The following is a 20,871-nucleotide window of genomic DNA, read 5'->3' as shown; positions in this document are numbered from 1 at the left end:
CCGCGCATATTTTTTTAAATCTACCCCATGTAGGTAAATCAAAAAACATACAATGTTACATCCATAAAAGACAAAACAAAATATAAAACAAACAATTAAAATCCTCATACATAAATGTATGCCATAACCAGCTGCTCTTGCAGAAAAAATCCCACTGATATAAATGTTCTTTTATGAAGCTCCAGTGGAATCATTGCTGAAAATCACCTTCTTTCAAGCATTTCATTTTATCACCTTCATTTTCTTCCAAAAAACCCTTTCAGATGCAAAGGTAATCAGAAGTACACAAGAGGACAATGTACTGAACTATGAGATCTCAACAGATATCAATCAGAATATCAGCATCCAAAAAATATATCTTCACATTTCCTTTTAATAAAAGATCACAGTTTGCAAAAAAATCCTGTAGCAGATAACACGTTTTACTCTTTAAGATGCTGACATTACTAATGTGAGAAAGGGATTTGGAAGAATACTGCAAAAGGGATGCATTTTAGTTCTGAGCATTTAATGAATTTTGTACAAGTTCAAACTGAGATCAGAAATGAAATCCCGCACTGAAAATTCAGCTTGAGTCTCCTGGTTAAAGAAATCACTAATCAAAATATGTTCTGTGGAAAGATGAAGAGTTTCTCAAATCCAGCCTTAGAAACTGAAAACCCCTTCAGTCAGAGAGAAAGAGGTTGCTTTGGGCCAGCCCCGGCCTCATTTGTTCTGATTGATCTGTTTGTGAGATACAGAAGATCTGAGTTGTTCACATAACCCCTTGGACTTTCAAGAGCAGAAATATTCAGTAACATGTTCTCTTTGCATGTTTCAAAATTTCATTACTTATACCTCTACTTAAAAAATGTGGCCTCACAGGAAATGAGGATTTAGCATAGCTTCAATTTCTATAAGCTTTTCCAGTTATTTTTAGTAATTTCAATATATTTGTTATTGTAACGGAAGCATAGAAGCCACCAGCAGATGAGCAGAACTTGGTCCTCCCACCCTGCCTATTCAAGCCTGTTTACTTGGCTGCCACAGATCTTACACAATCTACAGACTTCTCTCCCTCTCAATTTAGATATTTGTACTAGAATGCAAAAAGTAATGTGGTTGCCATGTTAGGTCACAAGCATGAATGGAAATAGAGGTCAATCATAAAAAATATATCAAGTGATACCTTTTTATTGGACTTATTTAAAAAAATATATTGAGTCCATTTCTTGATTAGCCAGTCAGAAAATATATAATTAGTCCAATAAAAAAGATATCACCTGATTATATTATATTTGTTATTGTTAACTTGTCTTTCTGTACTACAATAATAATACTGAAAAACACTGTACAATTTAGTTACACAGCATATTTATTTTTTCACTGAAAATTATTTTATATGATACATGAAAAATATATTGCAAAATATATACCAGTGTTTGTTCTATATTCATGTGCTTTTGTTTGGCTTCTTTAAATGGAAAAAAAAAAAGAATTACATGTTTTTCAAAGTAACTGGAAGGATTTCAAATGTTTTGGCCTTCAGGGCCATACCACACTCAATATATGCATTTGCAGTAAACAACATGGAAAATTTGTAAAACTGAACTAAAAAAAAATGCTGCTAATATGAAATTCCTGAGTCACATAAATGGATAAATGTTTTAAGAAATATAACCTGTGGCATCTTTCCTCATTCTGTTCAATCAGACATGGGGATGGTCACACTTCAAGTGGATTCTATTCATGCCCATGCTAGCACTAAATTGCCCTGGACAAGGATGGCATGAATAGTTTAGTACTGAATAAATTTATCATCCAACATTAAATTAATGAAGCACTGCACAATGCAAGCACTGCTTGAATTGAACATGTCTGAGGCTGGTGGCTATCAATAGCACCATAGTCAGATTCAGTTCTCAGGAAAAAGGAGGAACATGAGTTTTCCAATCAGAAAAGTAAATTGGAAGTCAGCAAAATCAGTCCTGGATCACAGTTTTGTAAAACGAGCCTCAAACTTTGAAAACCTTTCCTTAAGAACAGAAGTGCCATGTTGGGTGAGACCAAAGACCTCTGAGCCCAGAATCCTCTCTCTTCAGAGTGGCCCATTGCAAATCTCAGCAACAAGAACTGGGTTTCACAGAATTACCTACAGGCAGATTCAGTAAAAACACGAGAGAGCGGACTAACGCCCGCTCTCCCGGCGCGCGCACCGGCCACTCGCCGGTGCGCGCGATACAGTATTCAAATGAGGTGGTGCGGTAGAATCAGGCAAAAGGAGGCGCTAGGGACACTAGCTCGTCCATAGTGCCTCCTTTTAGCCCAGAGCGGCGGCTGTCAGCGGGTTTGATAGCCGAAGCTCAAATTTGCTGGCGTCGGTTCTCGAGCCCGCTGGCAGCCACGGGCTCGGAAACTGGACGCCGGCAAAATTGAGCATTCGGTTTTCGGCCCGACAGCCGTGGGCAGAATTCAAAAAATTTTTTTTAAACTTTTTTTACTCTTCAGGACCTCCGACAATATCGCCATGATATTAAGTCGGAGGGTGCACAGAAAAGCAGTTATTACTGGGTATCTAAGTAGCAGATGAAATTTAATGTTGACAAGTAAAAAGTGATACACATTGGGAAAAATAACACAATGGAGATCCATATTACACCCAAGAAAAGGAAACTGGAGTCATTGTGGTCAGTATATTGAAATCCTCAGCTCAGTGTGCAGCCACAGTCAAAAAAGTAAACAGAATGCTAGGAATTATTCAGAAAGGAATCACCGTATATTGAGTACTGTGTGCAGTTCTGTTCTCCCCATCTCAAAAAAAAATATATAGCAGAATTAGAAAAGGTACATAGATGAGCAACAAAAAAGGTGAAGGAGACTCCTTTAATGAAGAAAGGCTAAAAAGGTTAGGGCTCTTCAGTATGGAAAAAAGATGATTGAGAGCAGATTTAAAAGAAATTGAAGAAAGTCTCTTTCTACTCAATACACAAGTAAGCTGTGGAATTTGTTGCCAGTAGATGTGGTCACAGCACAAACAGGGTTTGGACAAATTCCTAGAGGAAAGTGCATACAAAGTTAATAACTATCAGACCGATACAGTACAGTGCGCTCCGACGGAGCGCACTGTTAGCCTGCTCTTGGACGCGTGTTTTCCTTACCCCTTATTCAGTAAGGAGAGGAAAATGCGCTTCCAACCTGCGGCACCTAATAGCGCCCTCAACATGCAAATGCATGTTGAGGGCTCTATTAGGTATGCGCGCAGGATACAGAAAGTAAAATGTGCAGCCAAGCTGCACATTTTACTTTCAGAAATTAGCGCCGACCCAAAGGTAGGCGCTAATTTCTTCCGGCACCGGGAAAGTGCACAGTTACTGCCTTTCTGTGCACTTTTCCGGTGCCGGAAGAAATCGCCTTTGCCCTCACTATGACGGCGATCGGCGCCATTTTGAGTATTGGCATCGGACGGCGATTTTGAGTCTCAAAATGGCGCCGATCACCTTTGCCCTCACTATGTGTGTCATAGTGAGGGCAAAGGCGATCGCCATCATAGTGAGGGCAAAGGAGATCGGCGCCATTTTGAGTATTGGCATCGGACGGCGATTTTGAGTCTTTTTCTCATGAATAAAACAAATCAAACAATTCATGAACTGAAATTTGTAGGAAAGAATCTTCCCGAAAAAGATCCAAAGACGTTTTTTTTCCCTGTACATCCCTACTGGTCATCCAATCAAAGAAATTGATCAGATTCATCTGACAAGATCTACCACTGATAAAACTATGCTGTCTTAGATCTTACAATCCATTGGTTTCCAGAAATTGCACTATCCTCTGTCTTAGCAGCAATTTCATTAATTTTCTCACCACAGAGGCCAGACTAACCAGACTATAGTTCCCAGCATTTTCCTTACTTCTACTTTCATGAATGGGAACCATTTCTGCCGATTTCCACTCCTCCAGAACTAATCCTGATTCTAAAGAAGCCAAAGACGCTGCCAGAACTTCTCTATTTCCTTAGTAGTCTTGGATATATCCCATCCAGCCCCATCACCTTATCTACTTTGAATTAGCTTAGCTCCTCAGGAACACACTTTTCTGAAAATCAGTTGAGGTTTACCTCACTATCAATCTTTTTTATCTTTGTTGTATGTAGTACTGCTCTTGGCCCTTCCACAGCAACCACAGAACAGAATTATTTGTTAAACAAGTTCACTTTTTCCTCATCATGTTCTACATATTCCTCCCCTTCACTTCTGAGTCTCAGAATGTCACTTTTGTACTTCCTTCTGTCACAAAAAATACCTAAAAATAGGTCTTGCTTCCCCTTTTTAACATATTTGCTATTTTTACTTCCATTAGAATTTTTGTATTCCCTACTACTTTTCCAGCTTCTCTTAACTTTTCCAGATATTATCACCTGTCTTCCTCTTTCTATGATATTTTGTAGTTTATTTATGCTTGACTTTTATCTCTTACATTTCCATAGTGGCCTGTTTTTTCTCTTTCCTTTATTTATTCTCCTAACGAAAGGTTATTTTTTTTTTTTTGCTTTTATATCTCCTTTTAATTTTACCCACTGTCCTTCTACTTTCTCTAGAATTTCCCATCCATCTAGCAACTGTTTGAGGTGCTCCTCATATTAACAAAGTTAGGGCCTGATTCACTAAACATTTTTCCCCTAGACACAGAATTGGAGGAAAGCCTTAGTGAATCGGGCACTTCGTTTTCTGAGGACTAGGACTCTTGCTTTTGAATGAATTTTCATCTCCTGCATCTTAAAACTGCACCACATCACACTAGATGCCAAATAATTTTCCACTACAACATCAGAGATACTGTCCCTGTCAGAAAGCACCAGGTCCAGTATTCCCCCTCCTGCATAGGTTCCATTGCCAGTTGACAGAACAGTTCTCCTTACAGAGAATCCAGGATCTCCTTTCTTCATTCAGCAGATTCAAATCCCCTTACAACTAAACACCTTCTCTTTTAGAGCAATTTTGTGAATATTCTGCATTAAATCTTTATCCATTCCTTCTGTCTGTGATGGAGTTCTGTATATTACACCAACATGAATAGATGTTTCATTACCTCTTTCCAGATTAAAGAACTGTGCCTCTTCTTTATGACATAAGCCCTGCAATTCTGTTGATTTAATATTCTTTTTTAAGTAAAGGTCCATGCCTCCTTCTTTTCTTCCTGCCTGGTCCTTCCTGAATAGATTGTAGCTTGGTATAACTATATCTCAGTCATGGAAAACCATGACTGAGATATAGTTATATCTATCCATGACAGCTACTACATCCAAGTCAGCTTCTTCCATAAGTGTCTTTAGAGCCAGAACTCTATTTCCCAGACTATGAGCATTAGTGAACATGACTTACGTTGCCCTTTCTCCCTTTTCCATATAAGTATTTATTATTTAATTTCTTCAACTGATGCCTACTAATTTATCCTAATCTATGAATTTAATTTGTTTTTCTGTGATCTCTATTAGACCTGCTATTTACTATAATTTTGGTTAGCGTTAATTCTGTACTTATTTATCTAAGATCACTAATAAGTACATTTATATACAATTTTCCAAAACCTCTTTTTTGGTTTATTAACCAGGGCCTCCCCCCTTTCCAACGTTCTCCTTCTCTTTAGTGTTACCTATGCTTAAACTGGGATATAGCCCATGACAAATCAACACTGACTACAAGTTGGAATTGGAAAATGAAGGTGGTTGCAACTTTAATACTTTATACAATCTCCCACTAGTAATTATTATGAAGTTCCTGTGCTGACACATGCTCACAGACTTAGTACTAGGGTCATTGCTGTGACATGCCCTGTCCTGATCACTTCCACAGTTCCAGTACAGGCTCCACACCAGATGATGAGGCTTATCCTGTCCTAAGGCAGCATCTTTTCCACGGCGTGCCATGGATCGCAAGGCCTTGCATGTTGAGTAACCAAACTGGAATCCACTGTAGCTCGTACTCTGTGGCCTTATGCATGCGGTGTTTTTCCACATGCCAGCTCCTCATTGTCCCTTCCATCCCCCAGGAGACTCACCTGCTGCGGCAAACATTCAGTGTTAACATGAACCTGGAACCTAGAGAACCTGCATATGCACAACCCATACAACTATACCTAACCTGGACTTAAAGGAGAAGGAGTAGGTGGGTGGATGGGACACAGAGGGTTAGCAGAAGATAGCGATTGTAAAATAGAGAGGAATGTACTCTTCCCCTTTTATCCTCCGGCTATTCCCTGCTCTCACGCAGGCAGCCCGGCCAGTGACATAAAGCAGCTAGACACCAAGCAAGAGAATTTCAACTTAAATATTAGAAAACTTATCCAAGAAGCTCACAAGGACGAAATGGAGGGAGGTGGTTTGTGTTTCTTTTTTTTTTTTTTTTTTTACTTCAGCAAGCCTCTTAAATCCAATGTGAATTAATTTTCTCTTGCTTTGTAGCAGTTATAAATTTGGAATGAAAAAGGAACTCTTCTTCAGTACTAAACATTTTGTAAATAGCAATATGCAGTGTTTAGTGCTTGCTCAGTCCTATTTTTAATTTGCATTCATTAACTGCTTGCCCTGCTTTCTTATACACAGTATAATGAAGGCTCGGGGCAATCAGTCACAAATTGTGTGCAGTTTTCAATTATGATGTATTTTTTGTTAACAAATCCATGCAGCAAACAATTCAGTGTTTTCAGCACAATCAAAGAGGACAAGAACGGAGTACATGAGTTAAAGCTCTGGTCTTATTTTTCACTTTAAAATTGTGACTCCGTAAATTCTTCTGCAGATCATGAGATCCAACAAATCTCAAGGACCATTTTTTATAATTAACAAGTGAAAACTTGCAATAAATTTAGAAAGTTTGTTTTGTAAACTTTTCCCTGTATTCTTTCTGCTTCAGTGAAGGAGAATCTACAGGCTTGTACTCTGTCTACTTCCACTTCTGGAATCAGAGGAGGAGATTCTGTCCTGTCACTCTCCTCTTGCAGTACAAGGAATAAATTTCTAGGCCCCATAGTTACTCTGCTCAGGTTCCAGACTGGGGGAAAGAGGAATTCCTCAGCCTCGCAATCTCTGCCTTTCCCCTCCCAGATCATAGGGAAAAGATACCTGGCCATACACTCTAGGGAGCGAATCTCTTGCTCTGTGCCCACTGTTTCTCTGCTTCTGGCGCCCGAGCAGTAGATCTCCAGACCCACACTAACTGTGAAAGAGGAGCCTGAGTGCACAACGTGTTTGCCATTTTTACAGTGGAGATGTGGAAAACTGTTTACTCCTGGGTAATTCAGCGCCAACAATTGAAAATTCTACACAAAACATTCAAAATTCTGCACACCCATTTTTTAAATTCTGCAAAATTCTGCATATTTATTTGTTAAAATAACACAATATTTTTTTTGCAAATTATCATTCTGCATTTCATTGCAATCCAGTATTTTCATTTAAATAATAGTGCAGAAAACAAAGAGCCTTTACTTTTTTCTCACTTACTGTAGGAATTTTCATTCCACTATAAATATAGTGGAACGAAGAGCCACAGCTAGAAAAGAGGTGGGGAAGGTGATAGTGTATACCCTGCCACGTCATGGTGGTACATTTTCAGCCATCGTGGTTGTGGCCACATTGCACACTATCGCCCCCATAGCGCCCCTGCAAAAGGTGTAGCTACTCCTGGTGCTACTGCCGGCGATAATGTGTAAAACATTATTGCCCACAGTACATGGCCCCCAAACGTTTTTAAATCCTTGCTCAAACCCCATCCAAACCCCTCCCCTTTCCCTCATTTAATTTATATCGACATGATGTTGTCGTTATCTTGTGCATTAGGGCGTTTTCACGATAACAGCCCATCGCGTTTTGAAAAATGACCCCATTACTGATTTCCTTCTGGCACAATGTATCAAACTGTACAGAGAATGTTACCTTCTTCATTTGAGAATCCATATTCTTTGTGATTCTGAATGATTTTCAAAGTTTCAATAGAAATGGGAGCACCAGATAATTTCTTTCAGGTAATATGCTTAACTGGAGGTGGGGTGGCTTAGAGTTTAAATCTTTCAACAATCTGCAATCTGAATTTGACCTGCCATCTGCACTTACTTAAGGGGGATTTTCACCTCTGCCTTAGGAGGCCAAGAAGAGGTGCTGTTATTCCCTACTGCTCAGCTACATAGGGACAACAGTGACCTGCCAGAGAAGAATAGAGCACTATTTTTGGAGTGATTTTTGTTCTGGTTGTTTTGGAATTCTTTTGCCATCAGTTCTTGCCTACTCAGAAAGAAGAGAGATTTTTGGATTTTGTACATTTTATGGGGCTTTTTACCACCAGGAATGCAAACTTTTGTTTACTATCATAGAGAAAGGAGATAGATAGGGAGATCCAAACCCCATGAGGAGCCTACCTTCTAACATCTGGAGGGTTGGATCTTGCCAGTGCTTTGCACAGGGCTGCTGCAAGGGTCTGTAATGCCCTAGGCAGACCAATGTAACACTGCCCAACCCACTCCGAGTTGAAAGTGCCCAACTTACAGTGGTAGATATACAGAGAGAGAGAGAGAGAAAGTCATATTCTCCCTCATACAGAGCTTGCTCTCTCTCTCTCCCCCTCACTCTCTTTCTCCCCCTCTCTCTTTCTCACACACACACACACACACACACACACACACTCTCATCCCTCTTCCCTGTCTGGAGACTGACAAACCATGATGCTACTATCCTACCTGCAAGAGCAGTAATGTGGTCTGGATTCTACATAGTGAAGGGGAAATTCTGCAGTAGCACAGAATTCCACCAGGACTAACTATGTTTAACCCATGTAAAATGGCAGGCCGTATACTCAACACACCCATTTTAACACCTGTGTTTATAAATAAATAAACCAATAAACTGAACTTTAAATGTTTATCATGTTCATGAAATCATATTTTCAGCATTCTTATAGTACACCATAAAATATTTCCAAATGCAAAATAAAAAAAACTATGATGCCTTACAGAAAGAATCACTCTAATACACATTTCAAGACTTTTGATCCCTGAACCCTTTTTCATTCTTTGTATATAGCAGGGGTAGGCAACTGTGGTCATCCAGTGCCACAAGCCATAGAGTTTTCAGTAGATACATTTCCTTGCACTGCCTCCAGTGGATCTCCTGAAAACTCTAGTATGTTGCCTGATTGGAACAGTGTGTCTATTTATTATATCTACCTCTTTACTCAGTGCTACACATTCTAAATCTTCCATCTTATTATTTAGACTTCTAAAATGTGTATACATACATTTCAAAGAATGTTGTTTGTAATAACAACCTGTTTATCTGTTGACATAGATAATTTGGAATTGATCTGCTCTTTACTTAAAGGCATCTGGACTACTTAGCATTCATTGCAATATTGCTATCAAGATGCCCTAACTTCCCTGTTTTGTTAGCACCCTTCAAAGATACATCATTTTGAACCATGTACTTCTGAGTGACTATCAGTTTTCACAGTAACATAATAATGAGAGAAGATAAAGACTAAATGGTCCATCCCAGTAATTTTCTTATGGTAGTAATTGCTGCTCCATGCAGGTTACCCCCATGCAGAAATATTATACCATCCCTTTCTTCAAGCTTTTAGAGATCCACAGTATTTGTCTCATGCCCTTTAGAATTCATTAACTGTTCTCATCTTCACTACCTTTTCTAGGAGGCATTCCAGGCATCTACCACACTCTCCTTGAAGAAATATTTCCTGATATTGTTTCTGAGTCATCCCCCTTGGAGTTTTATTTCATGATCCCTAGTTCTACTGTTTCCTTTCCAACGGAAAAGGTTTGAACTTTGTGCATTGTTAATATCCATCTGATATCTGAAGGTCTGTATCATATCTCCCCTGCACCTCTTCTCCTCCAGGTTGTACATATTTAGATCCTTCAGCCTACTGAAATATACCTCACAACTTTTTAGTCACCTTTCTCTGGACTGTTTCCATTCTGTCTTTATCTTTCTGGAGATATGGTCTCCAAACTTGCACACACTACACCGGGTGAAGCCTCACCAAGGACCTGTACAAGGGCATTATCATCTCAGCATCTTTCTGGTTTTAGCTACCACATGACTTGTTACATTGCTTTTTCACCTTCAGATCACCAGACACAATCATCCCACGGTCCCTCTCCTAGCTTAAAGGCTGCTCTATCTCCTTTTTAAAGGTTAATGCCAGCAACCTGGTTCCACAAAGGTTAAAGTGAAGTCCATCCTGTCAGAAGAGGCTCTCCCTTCATCAGAATGTTGCCCAGTTCCTAAATAATCTGAAATCCTCTTCCTTGCACCATTGTCTCATCCACATATTAAGATTTTCGAGCTAAGTCTACCTCTGCTGTCTTGCACGTGGAACAGGGAGCATTTCAGAGAATGTAATCCTGGAGGTTCTGGTTTCAGTTTTCTCTCTAAGTTCCTAAATTTAGCCTCCAGAAACTCCCTCCTGCACCTTCCTATTTCAATGGTATCCACATGTACAATAACAGTTGATGCCTTCACAGCACTCTCTTAAATCTTTTCTAGATAGTGCATAACCAGGCAGGCAAGTTACAAAGCAATTCTCATGCCCACCAGCCATCCAGCTATCTACATTTCTAATGATTGAATCACCAACTATAATGGCTTTCCAAGCCCTTCTCTCCTGGGCACACTGGCCTGGAGACACATCCTCGATGTGAGAGAATAAGGCATCTACTGGAGGGCAGGTCTTAGCTACAGGATCACTTTCTGCCAAACTAAGCTGATGGTCTCCTGCCTGATTAGCTTGCTCCTTCAAAGCAGCACAAGGACTACTTGACTGGAGCTGGGACCACTCTACTATGCCCTGAAGGTCCTCTCTATATACATCTCTGTCTGTCTTTGCTCCTCCAAGTCTCTCACTCTGCTCCTCCAGAGATTGGACTCATTCTCTGAAAGCTAAGAGAAATTTGCACCAAGTGCACACATACAGTACTTCACCAACAGGTAGATAATCATACATGTGGCAATCACTGTAAAAGACCGTATAGCCCCCAATTCACTGCTGGACTTCTATCTGCATCTTAATTTGATTAAGCTGCTAAAGTTTAAAGCTAATTATAAAGTAGGCATGTCTCTCAATTTATTACATCTTAGTTTAATGTGATAACTGGGTGATGTTAGTTTGTGTCATTTAGGCCTGGATTTTCTAAAATCGCAGGCCTTAGTGAATCGCGCGGTATCAGGGGGTGGGGGGCGAAGTGGGGGGCCGGCTTTCGCAAACCAATAGCGCCACCATGAAAGGTGGCGCTATTGGTCAGTGATGTCTTCACCGCATCTGCCCCAGTGCCACCCCAACTCCTCCCCTTCTGGTGCCGACTCCGCCCCAACTCTGCCCCGATCTAGCTATCGCATGTGAAAAGTCCCTTTTCGCGTGCAAAAGCTATAGAAAATGAACCCCTTAGTTGTGACTTTTAAAATTTAAGTTTTTTTAAATTGATATCTAGGTAACTTATGTTAGTTTTTGAATGACCAGCAACAAGACTAAAAGTAGTCAATCACTAAAATCAGGGTTAAATGTATATTATTCAAAATAGCTAATTCACTCCTATTTTGAAGATTTTCCTCTTAACTGGAAGGGGGTTTATATTTTAAGAGAAAAAACCTGGGGTCCACACTAAAATGAAATTCGAGTCTCCCCAAATTTTAAAGGCCTGAACCATTTCCCACGGCAGGCCGAAAACGAAGTCTGAACCGATAGGTTCAGGCTTTGCACATCCCTAACTTATACAGGCTTACAAAATTAGTTCATAGTCTATTATCCCTAAACTATCACAATTCTTAACAGGGGCAAAATATTAACTTATCATAGCTCAAAAGCTATTGTTTTTAAACTCATAATTCCTAACCATGCTAAACAGGTACTAATTTATAGAAGTTCACAAAATTAGCTCAAAGCCTATTATATCTTAACTCTCACAATTCTTACCAGTGGCAATTTTTCCAGTGGCAAACACATATTAACTTATAGAAGATCGCAAAATTAAACCAAAGTCCTATATCTAAACATGCACATTTCTTAACACTTGCAAGTACTAGCTTTAAAAATTAACACAAAGTAAATACATTCAGTAACAATTTAACCCTTTAAGACTTTTTTTTATGATTTAAGTGTTCTTTCCCAGCAAGTCTAACTTACTACCAGCAGATGAAGATTCTGCAGTCAGCACGCCCTCTGGACAGAGGTTTACTCAATTTTGACTTTGAAGCAATTACTTCAAACAAAAATACTTCAAAAACAATCTCCTGTGTGGGATTCACACTGCAAGCAGATTAACAATTAGCCCTCTAAACAAATCTCCCTTCCTGTTTCTAACAACTCTTTCCTTTAACACCTTTTTATAACAAACTGTAAAGACTAGTTGCCTAGGAACCAGTATTTTCACTTTTTCAGATCAAGTAAGAGACTTTTACAAATCAATTCTAATACAAATACTAGGTTATACAAACTCACAATTATCTCTAAACTCTCAATATTCTTAATAGCTTTGTTGAATTATATTCTTTGGAGATAATTTTCAAAAGGATTTACATGTGTGAGATTGGGTTTTATGCTTGCAAATGGACTTTTGAAATTTGCTACTTTTATATACATATCTCCTTTGAAAATTCACTTCATAGGGCTGGATAAACTTTTGAATGATTAAATAGGCTTTTACAAATTGCTATGATATAAGCTACTTTTATATGCTAAACTGTTTGAAAATTCATGCCTTACAGTGTTTTCATCTATGTGAGGAGGGGAAGGTTCAGAGTACATTCAGAGAAAATCCAATATCTCTGCATTCAGCTAGTACTCCTATTAAGAGGTGAAATAATGTTTGGTATGTAAAGCAATGAATAAGTATTGGAACAAATGGCCTTGAAACTGTATTTGATTTTCCCCATCCCCCCAAAACCTGCATTGTGCCTGGTAACATAGGTCTAATACTATAACTATTTTTTTTCCTAAAGTGATCCCCTTTCTATAACTGGCCCAACAACCCAGAATAGGGGTTATATTCCAGGTGAGGTTTCACTAAAATCCTGTATAAAGGCATCCTCCACTTTTTTTTTTTTTTTACTAGTTATGTCTCTTCCTATTCAACCTATTTTTTCCTCTAGCCTTGGCCATTGTCTTGTCTTGCTGTTTTGCTACTTTTAAGATCATTTAAAAAAGTACCCTTTAGAGGTCTCTCCTGCTTAGTGTACATCAGTATCTTACCCTGCCTCAATCTCACTACATACTTATCCCTTGGATTTGTGCACTCCAAAGGAACTTATCACATTGCAGACTAGCTGCCAAATGTTCTATCAATTATTGAACTCCTGCAGCTCTATTCTTATTTTGTGTACTTCATCACAGATATCCACACTGTTGCAGATCTCAGTGTGACCTGTAAAAAAGCAAACTGTTCCTTCTAACCCCTCTGCAATATCACTCACAAAGATAGTGAATAAAACTGGAAACCCTGAGGCATTCCGCTAATCACTCTTCTGTCCTCTGAATAACCTTTTATTTACCACTACCCTCTGTCTACCTCTCAACCTGTTTCTAATCCAATAAACCACTCTAGGGCCTACTTGAGGCTCACTTTATTTATGAGACGCCTGTGTAAGACAGTATCAAAAGCTTTTCTTAAATCAAGTACACTGCATCCAGCACATAACCTTGTTTTTAATTCTTGGTTGCCAAATCGCCTCAAGAAAATCATGAAAGAAAAATAAATCCATATAATTTAACCACAATTTTTAAAGAAAAATACCCTTTATTTTTCAAGTTGCCTAACTAATAAAGTGCATATTTCACATGGTCTTACCTTTTCATTGTAGTATATATTGCATTATCCACCATATGAGTTCCTTCCTGGGAAGTACTTATAACATAGGTATCTCCAGGTTTTCCTAATAATTAGAGATTAAAATAATACCTTGAGATAATTTCCAACTGCAGTGATTAGCATATACAGTTCTCAATATGAATATGGCACCTTCATTACAAGATTCCCATGCTTTAATGTTTATGATTCAACTTTCATTTTAATTTATTGCACTACCTTCACAACTGTCAGACTTTGTCCATTAAATGTGAAGTAGAAAGGAAGTACTGTGCTAACCTCTAAAAAAATAAAATTTAACAAATGAAAATCAGCAAAATGAGTAGAGGTGATATCTCCTCAGGCTAATGAATATATTAAAATACAAATTTAACCTGGATTCACTTGATTTTCACTTAGTCTTGTAGTTGTGAAAGTGGACCACAGGTGCTTTCCTTTCTACCTCTGTATCTCAAGTTTGTGTAGCGATGCTCCATAACCAATGCTGAACACTCTTGTTAAGAATCTAAACTAACTTGTTTATTTCACATGTTCAGCACACAAATACCACAGTCCTTGGACAGTAGAGATGTAAGTTAATGATGACACTAACAGTTATTGATTTCTTGACAGATGATCACCAACCCTGGTACTTAAGCTTTATTGCCAACCAGAGGAAATTTAAGGTGATGATACAATATAAATTGTGGAGACATTTCTGCCAAAGTTATTGAAAATTCAGTTTATAAAAGACTTTGGGATTGAAAGAATGCATAGAATACATTTCCATAATACCAGCAACCAAAATAAAAATCACCTTTGGTCTTGGGGATTTTTTTTATGCTGCAGTCATGGCATGCAAATAGATCTCATTCATATTCATTGAGGAAATTCTGAAACCCAATTATGTTGTACACATGAGGACTGAAGAGATTGTTTACAAAATGTTTTCTCTCATTTTTTGTCTATCAGAAAAATGCTTAGTAAAAAATAGGGCCCTGAGTTTAGGGATCCCTGTTATAGATCAAAATAATCATAGCATAAAAAGAGACATTTCTGACAATATGAAAGCAAGATTTGGATTGTACTATCCAGAAAAGATGAGAGTCACTGAATAATAAGACTAAAACATTTGAAGAGCTGGAAGAACTACAAAGTTATATTCTTTCAGAAAGCAAACTGAAGAGTCAGTGATTCAAATGTTTAGAAGAAGGCAAATGGAGAGTTGGACAGTGAATTAGGAAAATAGAAATGTGATGGTAGAAAAAGACCATATGGCCCTTCTAGGCTGCCCATCCTGCCTGTCAAACATAAATTAATGTATTTTTTGAATCCATATTCTTTTAATGTAATTTATTCAATTTTACCCCATTTTAATTTCTGTATTATATTGATACAACTCTGCTTACTTGATATGCCCCTGATATACAAACTTAGGGGTCTTACTGCTATTTGGTCTATAGGCCATGATCCAGATTACCATCTAAAGGGTCTTTCTACCACTTTGCCTATTTGCCAAGCTCCTGATATACAAACGTAGGTGTCTTACTGTCACATGCTGTAAATATTCCTACCTGTCATGCCTATGATGCAACAGCATGTGAGTTTTAGTGAATTCATATTATTTGCTTTTTGGATCTTCTTTGTTGCTATACTGTGGTGTTTTTCCTCCAAAATAATTGAAAAAAAAGGAAAAGACAAGTTTTTCTTCCTAGTCCTCCTCTTTTATGCTTTTTTGGTTTGTTCTATCACTCTTCAATGCCAGCCCAGTTCTCACACCCTGCTTCTTTGTTGACTATACTAAGGTGTTTTGTCCCCAGAAAGATAATTTGAAAAAGGAAAAATAAAATCTTCTTCTACGTTCTACCTTCTCTTCTTCCATCTTCTTCTAGCCTACTTATTTTCTGATTCTTTGTTTTGTTCTACCCCTCTGGAAACCCAGCCTACATCTCCCACCCTGTTTCTTTCTTGGCTATTCTGTGGTATTTTTTCCACAGAAAAAAAAATTGAAATAAAAACATTAAGTTTTTCTTCCCACCTCACTTTTTTTTAACGTTCTTCATTTTATTCTATCTCACTGTAATTCTAGCTATTTCTTCCATCGGGTTCTTTGTTGGTTATACTAGGGTGTTTTGTCCCCAGAAAAATAATTTGAAAAAATAAAACAAGTTTCTTCTCCCACTCTACCTCTTTTCTGGGTTTCTGTCTTGCTGTCAAGGCCTATATAGGCCTTTGTGCTGTTTGCAATTGATTGCACTCTATGCTTTAGAGGTTATTATACCTTTGTGCAATGGTCTGCACCCCATGCCTTCAAGGTGTAGATACCTTTTGCTGTTTGTGATTTATTATATTCCATGCCTTTGTGGTTTAGACAACTTTGTACTATTTGTGATGGACTTCTTTCCATGCCTTGATGGTTTAGACAACTTTTTTATGATTATGATAGTTGCATTTCCAATCACTCTTTACCTTCAAGATTTTGATGACTTTGTACTGTTTGCAATTCCTTGCACTATGTCTTGGAGATCAGCGCTTGTCATCATGTATTAGCTTATAATCAACTACAGTTATACAAGTAACAGATGGTACCATAACTGATTTAATGAGCCATGCACAGTTTTACTGTACCAGCTGTGTGAACATAAAATATGCATGACTCAATCTTTACAATTTGACAGAAGCGTATGCTACTGACAGGATCAACATGAAATGAAGAGAGACAAAACTACTGCAAATAAATAACACATTTGTTAGCAGAGTATTATGAGGTAAAGAAAGCACATATATAAAATTATATATATATATATATATATATATACAATAATAAAGTTATGAAAATTACAATATACAAGTAACAAAATAATAAAAAGGTAACCTTTATTACATAAAATCATAAATTTAAAATTATGTTAAAAAGTCACGAGTATCTGTTTTAGACATTTTATTATGATTGTAGATTTATAGTGTTATGTAATGAAGGTTACTGGTTTGATATTTTTATATGTAGTATTTTTAATATATGGTACTTTATTGGCCTCATATTGCTCTGATACATTTACTGGTAGGATCATCCACATTCCTGCTACTGAGATAAGCATCTCCCACTCCAGCTCTATTTGAGGTTCTATAAATGTTTTCAAATCCTCTTCCCCTATGTTTCTTACTGACTTTTGGTTTTGCTCTGGCCATCTGTTGGTTTTCATGCTTACTACAACATTGTTTAGGATTTTGATGCCATTCTTCATCCTCCCACATAACCCCTGAGGTACCCCTTAGATAGTTTCCAGCTATTCTTATTCCTGAGTTGCTCTGATCCTACTATTTCAGTTTCTAATGATTGCCAGTGCCACTGCTGCCACCACTGCTCCAAGCCAATCCTTGTACCTTAGGATAGTCCCCTAATTTCTCTGGCTGGTTTCATGGTGCTTTCCAAATCCCCTTCTCATACAAAACTTGTTGAATCTTTGTCTTGCCTGGCCATCTTTTATTTTGCATGCTTGCTGCATCACTCCTCATGACCCACATGCCACTCTGCTCCTCCTGGTGCCTTTGGATTTTTTTGCAATTCTTCAGAAAGGCATGCTTTAATGAGACACTGCCAGCATAGATTAATACAAAGAAAGCCTTGCCTCACCAATCTGCTACATTTTTTGAAGGAGTTAATAAACTGGTGGATAATGGTTAGCTGATGGATAGAGTATATTTATATTTTCAGAAGATATTTGCTGAAGTTACTCATGAGAGACTCCTGAGGAAAATAAAAAGTCATGGGAAAGGAGGCAATGTAGTATTGTGGATTGTAAACTGACCAAAATGATGGGAAATAAAGAGTAGGAATTAATGGTCAGTTTTCTCAGTGGAGAAAGGTAAACTGGAGTACCTCAAGGATCTATACTAGAACTGGTTCTCATGTGTAAATGATCTGGAAAAAGCAACGTTGATCAAATTTACAGATGACACAAATATATTCTGAGTTGTGAAATCCTTAGCAGATTGTGAGAAATTGCAGGAAGATCTTGCAAGACTGGGAGACTCAGCATCTAAATGGCAGATGAAATTTAATGAGGAAAAGTGCAACGTGATGCACATAGGGAAAAGTAACTCACAATGTAGTTATATGATTTTAAGATCCATATAAGGAGTTCCCACTCAGGAAAAGGTGGGTGTCATAATGAACACTACTTTGAAATCATTGGTTCAGTCTGAAGTGGTGGACAAAAAAGCAAACCGAATGTTAGGAATTATTAGGAAAGGAATAGAGAATAAAACAAATGATGTCATAATACCTCTGTATCGCTCCATGGTGAGACCACACTTAGAGTACTATGTGCAGTTTGGATCACCACAATAAAAAAAATATAGTTGAACTGGAAAAGGCATAGAGAAAGTGACTAAAATGATAAGGCAGTAGGAATGGCTCCCATATAAGGGAAGGCTAATGAGGTTAGAGAAGAGATGGCTGAAGAGAGATATGATAAAGGTCTATAACATCACGAGTGGAATAGGACAGATAAATGTGACTTGGTTATTTACTCTTTTCAAAAAAACTCAAAATTAGGGGATACTCTATTAAGTTAGTAAGTAGCATTGTGAAGGGATGTCCCTGAAAGCCCTTCTTAACCCTGTGCGGGACTAGGGAACTAGCCTGCTCCTTCTTAAATGCCAGAGAGACAATTAGCTCTGTGGGTGTGTCCCCTGAGAGCAGGAATAAATGTTGGGCCCATCTGGGAATAGGCAGGTCCCATTTCTCCCGACATATCTCTTTCCTGAAGTGAATGCTGCATGAGTTATACAGCCGGAGATAACCAGATTACCTTTTGTGAACACTGTTTCCTGGTATACATAAAGCTGGAATCTTTAAGAAAGAAGGCTGGAGTCAGTGTGCCTTGTGTCTTCAGTCTATAGTTTATTAGGCAATCCCACATATGATGTCAGTTCGGGGATTTCTATACTATGCAACTGAACAGGAAGAAACTTAAGCCTCCAAAAGAAGAAAAGAGAAGAAAAAAAAAGTTTGTTGTGCAATTCCTGCCCAAAGACACAGTTTGGGCAGAAGCAGTACTGTAAGATATGTGCATAGAGCACTCAGAAGGTTAAAAGAGTGTGGCTCATGGAAAGCACAGAAGCCAAACAGTTGAAACATTTGTGTTTGTTACAGAGAATTGTGTCCTGGGGCCTGCAGCAAAAAGTAGCCTTACAAATCATTTTTGCAGGTTGAGAGAATAGCACCATCTGGTTTGACAGGGTCTGTAAGGTGAGTTAGTGCTGGACAAGCAGGATGTTTTTTGTTTGCTTGCTTTTTTGGTGGTAAAAATTAGGAAGAGTTTGAACAGGGTATAGCTCTTTAGAAGCAAGCCAGCCTGCTCTGCACTAGAGCTCAAATAAGTCAGCCTTGCCTATGCTAAAATATGATTGAGCTAGAAATAGGCTTTTGGCTTTAAATCTATTGCGAAGGCCAGAGACAATTGCAAGAGATCCATATGCCTTGAAAGAATGGGAAGCACGTTGGGTGTTCCTAACTGACAACCTGCCAGAAGTAAGGCCAGGGAAGGGCTTAGTGTACCTGAAAGCAGAGGAAGCACAGAAACCTTATGGAATCACCTGACTGGCGCTCCACCCTCCCAAGGGACAGAGGTAGATGATAGCATATGTACTGGGGCCTGGGCTACAGAAAACTCTGATGAAGAGTCAGTGGAGCCAGTGAACACACTACTGGTGGTAGAAGTAAAGCAGGAGAAGCAAGAACAGGCATAGCTGATTAAAAAAATAAAAAGGTAAATGAAAGCCAGGTGAATGAACTTGCAGTTACTATGGCTAATATGCAAAGGAGCTCATAGTGGAGCTTTACAGACTGCCATGAAGTAGGCAATAAGACTGGCCTGGAGAAAGCAGCACAGACGTACCTAAGGAAGACAGCATAGAGAAGACTGACAGCAGCAGTGAAGAGTGGCTAGAAGAAGGCACTGCAATATGGCCAGATGGAAGTACTGCAGAATGGCCAGACAGAGGCGATGCAGATGGAGACAGCACAGAGGAATCAAAAGATGCCATGTTAAAAATTGGAAAAGAGATGTAGCCTATAACAGGAAGAAATGAATAAATTTAGGTTATAGATCAAGTGGAAAAGAAACTATAATTGGAGAGCCCTGAAAGACAGCAGTGAGTTTTTCAGAAGAAGCAGCAGCACCCAAGCGGAGTCAAGAGAATTTATATGGAAGGTGTCCCAGAAATTATGTGCTTTGCGGAGAATAGAAACTCAGAGTTTCAGATGGACTCATTTAAAGGACTATGGATGAATACTGGGAAGGGGCACAGTGGGTGGTTTCGGTAGTTGGGGATTGATTAAGTGTTACCCTAGTAAGAAGGGGAAAGCATGACTCTGTATCCCCTATCTTGAGTTTAATTGGCAAGAGGCCAGAAGAAGCACATTGGAGAGAGAAGTTACTTCCCTGGAAGGGATCCAGGATGAGTAAGGATGTTCACACCAGCAGGTGTGAGCTGAGGGGGGAAGTATGAGAAGGAGTGTCCCTGAGAGCCACCCTTAACCTGTACAGGACTAGGCATCTATAACCTAGTCTAACTTAAAAGCCAGAGAGACAAGTAGCTTTATGGGAGGGTCATCGGGGAGCAGGAATAGGTACCTGGGACCAGCTGGAAATAGGCAGGCCACCTTTCCAGAGAAAGCAGCTACTGACACATCTCTGCCCTGAAGTGAATGCAATGTGGGTTATCCTGCTGAAGGTAAGCAGGTTACCTTTCGTGAATGCTGCTTCCTGGTATAAAGATGGAATCTTTAAGAAAGAAGGCTGAGGCAGTGTGCCTTGTGTCTCCAGCCTAAAGTTTTATTTTATTTATGTACATTATGAAACTATGTATCTACTTCCTTTTTTATTTTGGGAATGCAAAAATTTTTAAATGAATATTTGCTAACTACTGTAAACCGATTTGATATGCTCGCATGAAAATCCGGTATATAAAAATGATTAAATAAATAAAGTTTACTCAGCTAACTGACAAACATGTTTAAACCAAATCAGAAAAAAATATTTT

The 20,871-nt window shown here is 38.6% G+C and overlaps 1 protein-coding gene across 1 annotated transcript in view; it reads right to left on the bottom strand.

The window, feature by feature from the left end:
• TPO (thyroid peroxidase) overlaps nt 1-20,871 on the bottom strand; it is a 139,424-nt gene that overhangs the window by 109,660 nt on the left and 8,893 nt on the right. The window contains exons 2-3 of the mRNA XM_029596874.1: nt 19,725-19,898; nt 13,825-13,909 (exon numbers count right to left, since the gene is read on the bottom strand). Coding sequence (XP_029452734.1) covers nt 13,825-13,909; nt 19,725-19,898 — 259 coding nt within the window. The remainder of the gene's footprint in view (nt 1-13,824; nt 13,910-19,724; nt 19,899-20,871) is intronic.

Source organism: Rhinatrema bivittatum, chromosome 3 (assembly GCF_901001135.1).
Source record: "Rhinatrema bivittatum chromosome 3, aRhiBiv1.1, whole genome shotgun sequence".
Lineage (NCBI taxonomy): Eukaryota > Metazoa > Chordata > Amphibia > Gymnophiona > Rhinatrematidae > Rhinatrema > Rhinatrema bivittatum.
Note: the sequence above shows the minus strand (reverse complement) of the source record. Positions and strands in the feature narration are given on the sequence as shown.